Source organism: Gossypium arboreum, chromosome 5 (assembly GCF_025698485.1).
Source record: "Gossypium arboreum isolate Shixiya-1 chromosome 5, ASM2569848v2, whole genome shotgun sequence".
Classification (NCBI taxonomy): domain Eukaryota; kingdom Viridiplantae; phylum Streptophyta; class Magnoliopsida; order Malvales; family Malvaceae; genus Gossypium; species Gossypium arboreum.
In genome coordinates, this window is record NC_069074.1 from 19,505,319 (window position 1) to 19,512,439 (window position 7,121).

A 7,121-nucleotide genomic window follows, 5' to 3' on the forward strand; every position below is an offset into this window, starting at 1 on the left:
AGATGACTCCAAAGCAGAGGGGTCTACGTATGGCCATGGCAGCCGCCACACTTTTTTTTTCTTCTTTTTCAATAAATAAAGATACTTAATAAAATTTTTAAATATTAAACAATATTTTTTAGATTTAAGGAATAACTTATCTATATATACGTTTAAGCATGAACAAACAAAATGGGAAACTGAATTTCACATGGATTGCTATTTACGAATAATTGACTGATTTATTATCAATAATATTATTTAGCAAATAGCAAGGGACCACTTGTATCAAACTTTTTAAAAAAGAAAAAGAAAAAGAAAAGAAAATCAGTTCAAGTAGAATAGAAATCCACTGAGGTCTAAGTCAACAGCGTGATCCTGGATATGCACAGTAAGATTCTGGGTGTGTATAGTGGAATTATATAAATAAAATTTTGATCGTAGTTTAAATGTATAATGAAATTTTAATTTTAATTTAATTATATATATTTGAAGAAAATAATATATTAATTTATTTTAAATTAGAAAAATATAATTATTTGAGTATGTAATATATAAACATTAAATAATATTATATCAATAATTATATTAATAATTTGTGAGAATTAAATTAAATTAAAATTTATATATAAAATTGTATATAAAATTAAATTTTTATTTTTATTTTTATCAATCATAAATGTCAAAGTTTCATAAGGGAAAATAAGGGAAAAACTCAGTAAGATTAAAGATATTTTGTTTCTTTTACTTACGAAATAAAGTCACTAATATTGTTTTAGAAAAATATGACTTTTTTCTCCTTAGAAACATACCCATCCATATTTCATAAAGGCTCGTATATATGCATGCATGTGTAAATGAAATGAACTCCAAAAACACCACGTTAAAACAGGGAACATTATCAATAAGTAAAAATAATTTATTTTTTGTTCTTCACAAAGAATCAAGCACAAAAAAAAAAAAAAAAGACCACATTCCGAGAGCTCTCTTATCTTCATTTCATTTAATTTATTTTCTAATATTCCCTTTTTTAGGTTTTTTGGTTTTGAAAAACCTAGTTTTAGACTTTTATCGCGCACACATAAAAGGATGCAGATCTAAGCCCAGGTTTGTCCTTCTTCTGTTTCTATCTCGTAATTTTCTCTCTTTTGCCCATCATTTTCTTTTCATTTTTCGTGTTCATTTTAATTTAAACATCAATTTCGTAGTCTTTTTTATTCTTATTTTTGAGGCTATAACTTGTTGTAAATTAACAGTCACAATTTTTTTCTGAACAAAGCCTATTCGATTTTCTTTATAATATCAAAATGTTTTTCTTTTGCTCTTTTTGTCAATAAAAAACTAGAATTTACCTTAGGTTTAAACAGCACATTTTTATAATGTAGCAGCTATCCTTCAATGCAAAAAAATTATAGCAGCATTTTATTAGCATTATCGTCTCTAAATTCTAATTTGAAGTTCTAAAAAGAGTTTGATTATTTCTTTCTTAAATTTTGTTTATTGTAATTCCTTATTTGCAGTTGTTGGCACTAGTTTTGTACAAGGAGAATTTAAAAACCTTTGATGTATAAAGAGCTGCTTTTTTTAAGATTCCATGAGAATATAAACGCAAATTCTATGGGAATTTACTTAAGGAGGGATGCAAGATTTGGGGATACTTGATTACATACTTTTCAATGTCTTGGGTAGTCAAGTTGTTTGAATAACAGGCAAGGGAGACAAGCAAAAGGGTTACCAGATGCAAAGCCGGACCCGGCTATATTACAGCCGGTGGTCATGTTGGATACATCCCATGAGATTGCAATTTACCTTCATAGGTTTCATAACCTCGATCTTTTCCAGCAAGGGTATGGAAGGAATTTTTGTGTTTTATGTTTGTTTTGAGTTCTGCACACCATCCTTCTTACGTTTGTTGTGGGTTTAGATGGTATCAACTTAAGATTACCGTGAGATGGGACAATGATGCACATGCTACGACCGCGATGCCTTCGAGAGTCTTGCAATATGAAGGTAACTTGTTAACTTATGAAACAATTTAAATGTAGCTACACTGTAGTGTTTTCTACTGAAACCGGTCCCTCTAGAGACCTAAATTGGGAAGCGCCACTGCTGATAGAAGAATATGCTATGGTAGCCGGTTCATTGATCAGAATAGTTTTGATGCAGTTGAAGCAAACAAATTTAATATCTTTTGATATTTAAGATCGACCATTTAATTTCATCTTGTTCAATAGTGAAAATATTTGGAACTATATGTTGTTTATTCCTACTTATTTTTAAGTTTGTATATGCTTTCAAAGTACAATGTTATAGTGTTCTCAAGCAGCTTTTTGCTAATAAGACTAGAAAAATATTGCAGCTCCAAATTTTGGTTGTGAGGGTGGTGGATATGGAGTATGGAGGATTGATGAAAAAGACAACAGTTTTTTAACACAGCCTTTTCGAATCAAATATGCGAGACAGGATGTTCTTTTATTTACCATGGTTGCATTTGATTTACCTCTAAAGGGAAATGAGGTACGCAATCTCTCTGTGCACATATCGACATGCTCACACTTCACACTCCTTTTAGCCGGAGAGCAAACCAATTGCAGAACTTACAGACTCCATAAACTTTCATTAGAATAATATATTACTCTATGTTAGTCTATGATAGTTTTGAATGGTTTGATCGCTGTCTAAAACCTATATTCCAATAGAAATGACCATGGATTTTCCTGAAAGTTATGACTTGCACCAGTATTCGCTTCATTTGATTTTGGTATTGAAAAGGACTTGCATATAAGTTTTTCTACCTTGATTGGTTTGGCTATCGGTTTGCTAATGTTCTCCTATATCCCGTTATGGTGTTGATGTAACATTGTGTGACAGGGTCCTTCAACATCAGCTGTCGTTTTGAAGTTTGAGCTTTTGTATGCTCCTCTGTTGGATAATGGGTAAGTTTGACAAGTTGCATGTGTGTTTCATTTCTGTTATCATTTTCTTTCTGCAAGTTAAAAGGTTACATAATCTATCCGAATGCACTGTATTCAGTTCTGAGTTTCAGGCTTCTCCAGATAGTTGCCCTGCTGCTGTCCATGAATTTCGGATACCTTCTAAAGCTCTTTTAGGACTGCATTCCTATTGCCCTGTTTATTTTGATGCATTTCATGCTGTTCTTGTGGATGTAAGTGTTCACATCACTCTCCTAAAAGCTGGTTCCTACCATGACTCAATGAAGGTATCCAGGTTTGTCACAGATTCTAGAAATAATGGTTCTTGGTGGAAATGAGAGGAAGGAAGAGGGATAGTTTATTTATAAAGATAATTGTGTTCTATCGATTTGTTGAAGTAACTTGAACTGTTGAATTGTTTCAGCAATTCGCGTACTGCCACTGCTGATGTTGCACATGAAAGTACTGGTGGATCAACTCAAGTTCGTTCTAAACATCGAATATTCATATACAATAACCCATCCCCTAATCGCAACTTGGTCTATTTTTGTATTTACTTGAGCGTGGAAAATCATCTTATTTCTTTAATGTGGCTTCTTTTTGTCCTTGCTAATCAATATTCTATGTACTGACAGTTCAATTATGTGATTGAGCAGGCGCTGAATCAAGCGGCTCCGAGTGACCTGAAACAGGTCATGCTTGTAAAGGCATTATTAGATGCTCGTGAAACCTTGATTGTAGAGCTACAAAAGCTTGGAAGTGCTATTAACCGAACTGTTGATTTGACTGAATATACCTCCAGAATGAATGATACGAAGTTATTTGATTCATTTCTCCAAGCAAATCAGGTTACTGCTGATAACGAAGTTTCCGGACAAGGCAAGCCACAAAACGGTCCTGAGGTCCTTGCTTTATTTTACCCAGCAGCACAGTCTATTTCTTATCTTCTACATTTTCTTTTACAGTTTTATAGTTTTATTAAAGATTAAAATTACAATACTTTCCTCTCTTTTAACAGAAAGCTAATGGCGGATTAGATTTTCAAAGTGATCGATTGCCCCAGAACTTATCCAAAGATGATGTAACTAGAATGTTTAATATATCTGGTGATCAAGTGTTACATTTGTGGAGCACTTTTCTGACTTTCCACAGGTTAGTTCATTACATTTTTACTTCTAGTGCTTATTTTAGGTGTTGAAATTGTATTTCATTCCAGGGATAATAAAACAAAGATAATGGAAGTCCTTCATGATGCATGGGCTAAGGATCGGAAAGCTGAATGGTCGATATGGATGGTTTACTCTAAGTCTGAAATGCCTCAACATCATATAAATGGCAGTTCTGATGAGAGAACAACCCACCATGTTGGGCATAAGAGGGGTTCAAGTTTGTGGAAGTTATCTGATGATGTGAACACTTATTTATGTTTTCATTGAGTAAATATGTTGCTCTTAACTTACATACTCAGTGAAGAGCAACACTAGTTTTTTCGCTCGTTTCTAATTTTGGGAAATTGATATTGTGCAATGCAGCCTGCGCATATGGCAGCTATGCGGGCTGACCTTCATCGACGGAGTATTGGACAAATGAAGGTAAGTTACTTTATTTAACAGTAATAGTCCTTATTCCCAGTTTTAAGTGGCAAAGTTTGCTTGCACACAGATTAATAATCGGTCAATCCAAGACATGCAAATATTTGGAGATCCTTCAGCGATTCCTATTGTAATTGTAGAACGTGTTCTGAATACTCCTCAACGTAGTTTAAGTTATAACTCATACATGAAGAATTTGGACCTAAAGGATTCAGTTCCCTCACGCATTGATGTTAGTTCTGAAGATGGGAAAAAGCCATCAAGTGCAACTACTGCAAAAAAAGTCCGTGATTTGAAGATTGTTGTTTTTGTGCACGGATTTCAGGCAAGTTTTACTCTCATATACTTGTTCCTTAGGTTGTACCTTTAATGCCTTATTTCGATATTGTCTATTCCCAAATGAACCATTTGAGTCAGAGTATGTCCTGAAGTAATGGTTATTAGAGACCGATGGGTAAGTCAGTTAATAAATGTCTAATCCTATGTTGCATACAATAGGGGCATCATCTGGATTTGCGGCTTGTTCGCAACCAATGGCTTTTGTTGGATCCAAAGATCGAGTTTCTCATGTCGGAGGCAAATGAAGAGAAAACATCTGGAGACTTCAGAGAAATGGGACTGAGGCTGGCGCAGGAGGTGATTTCTTTCCTTAAAAAGAAAATGGATAAAGCTGCAAAATATGGACGCCTACGAGATATCAAACTTAGTTTTGTCGGCCATTCTATTGGAAACGTCATAATAAGAACAGCAATAGCAGGTAGATACACTCTTGTTGATTCCCCTTTTTTTACACTCTTGTTGGTTCCCCTTTTTTGTATTTCGAAATGCCTGCTAGATATATATGCATTTCTTTCTGCAGACACTGTTATGGAACCTTACCTGGGATACCTTCATACATACCTATCTCTATCTGGTCCACACTTGGGATATCTATACAGTTCAAATTCTTTATTCAATTCCGGATTATGGGTTTTGAAGAAGTTCAAGGGGACACAATGCATCCATCAGCTCACGTTCACCGATGACCCCGATATCTGTAACACTTTCTTCTACAAACTTTGTAAGGTATTGAGATCGAAGTAGCATTATCGTTTTTTAAGCTCCAAAGTTCTGAAATCGTATCTTTGCTTCTTTCAGCAAAAAACTCTGGAAAATTTCAAGAATATAATCCTCCTCTCTTCACCCCAGGTATTCCATGCCGCTTCCAATAACTATATTAACTTAAAATGTTCTACGTTTAAGGTCATTTAGACATGATTTTTCTCTCAGGATGGCTACGTCCCGTATCATTCTGCGAGGATTGAGTCATGCAAGGCAGCATCAGTGGACAACTCGAAAAAGGGAAAAGCATTTTTGGAGATGTTGAATTCCTGTTTGGACCAGTTACGAGCTCCTACAACTGAAGATCGAGTGTTTTTGCGATCCGATGTCAACTTTGACACATCCGCTTATGGCAAGAACTTAAACTCGTTCATTGGACGGGCTGCACATATCGAGTTTTTGGAGTCCGACATTTTTGCTCGCTTCATTATGTGGTCATTTCCGAATCTGTTTAAATAATTGTCACGAGCAGTCCATCATTTCTGTTGTTCCACTTTATTCGATCCCTGGTCTCCATATTGATTGCGAAATGCTGAGCTTGTGAGCTCGGTTTCTAGTTTTCGAGCATCGCAGTCACAAAAGAGCAACATTGGTGTATAGGAAAGTGCAGTTGCTAGATTAACATTATTTTCTCACCACATAACATGTAGCATAACATTAAAAGAAAATCTAATAGTTAATTGGGGTGAGAAGGGTTTATGTAACAATTACTCACACATCTGACAGGTAGATAATTGTATCGGTATTGACCGTAAAATATAGGTTTGAAGATGCTTCTGTAACCAACATGGACCCTAACATTTATCTCTGTTAGAAACAAACTCTTCAGAGCTGACACAACACATTTTTAATTATATAAAAATTTTAAATTTAATATTAAATAATAAATCTTCACCTTCATCCGCTTTCGCTCATCACCATCAATAACCGAAAGGGACTTCGTGATTTTATATTCATAGTTGTGCAAATCATACCATAGAAAAGGTTACCAACTTGGCCAAAATTCCATAGGAAATGACGAATAATTTGCCATGTTCTATATGAGGGAGGACTGAGGAGCTATCTACGAATGAAGAGAAGGTGATGGTGTCGACATGGTATGGTGGCGGTGGGCGGCATGACGGCCACACAAACAAATATAATGGCAGCGAGGGTCAAAGCACAGAGAAGTTTGATGCCACGATTGTTTGAGAGGTGGAACAATGGAGGCAATATGGAAAGTGGGCTTTGCGTAGGGTGTATTGGAAAAGGGAAGAGAGAGAGATTTTAGATAACGGAGGACCGTGGAGATTTTTTTTTTTGGGGGAGGGTTTGAGAAAGGGCTGGTGGGAAAATATGAAAGAGGAGAGAGGATGAAAATGGTGGAATTGGAAAGGAAGAAGGTAAAGATAGAGGAGAGGAATATAATATTAAATAATTATTCAATTTTATTTAATATTAAATTTTTAAATTTTTAAATATTCTTAAATTGATTTCTATTTTTTTAATAGAGGGTAATCATTGAATCATAATGATC

General features: G+C 34.8%; 1 protein-coding gene across 3 annotated transcripts; it reads left to right on the forward strand.

Moving 5' to 3' along the window:
- The first annotated feature begins 722 nt into the window (after positions 1 to 722).
- LOC108450588 (uncharacterized) lies at positions 723 to 6,362 on the forward strand. Of its 3 annotated transcripts, none has more exons than XM_053029143.1 (16): positions 723 to 1,086; positions 1,689 to 1,826; positions 1,904 to 1,989; positions 2,339 to 2,496; positions 2,851 to 2,915; positions 3,013 to 3,207; positions 3,337 to 3,394; positions 3,569 to 3,814; positions 3,931 to 4,064; positions 4,129 to 4,321; positions 4,445 to 4,504; positions 4,575 to 4,829; positions 5,003 to 5,261; positions 5,364 to 5,569; positions 5,642 to 5,692; positions 5,774 to 6,362. In XM_053029143.1, the coding sequence occupies exons 1-16, from the start codon at positions 821 to 823 to the stop codon at positions 6,062 to 6,064; spliced, it is 2,661 nt and encodes an 886-aa protein (XP_052885103.1). In that variant the 5' UTR covers positions 723 to 820; the 3' UTR covers positions 6,065 to 6,362. The 3 variants fall into 3 exon arrangements, with proteins under 3 accessions (XP_052885103.1, XP_052885104.1, XP_017603763.1); XM_053029144.1 differs by having other exon boundaries at positions 958 to 1,086; positions 1,500 to 1,826; XM_017748274.2 differs by having other exon boundaries at positions 1,002 to 1,112; positions 1,500 to 1,826.
- The last annotated feature ends 759 nt before the right edge of the window (positions 6,363 to 7,121 follow it).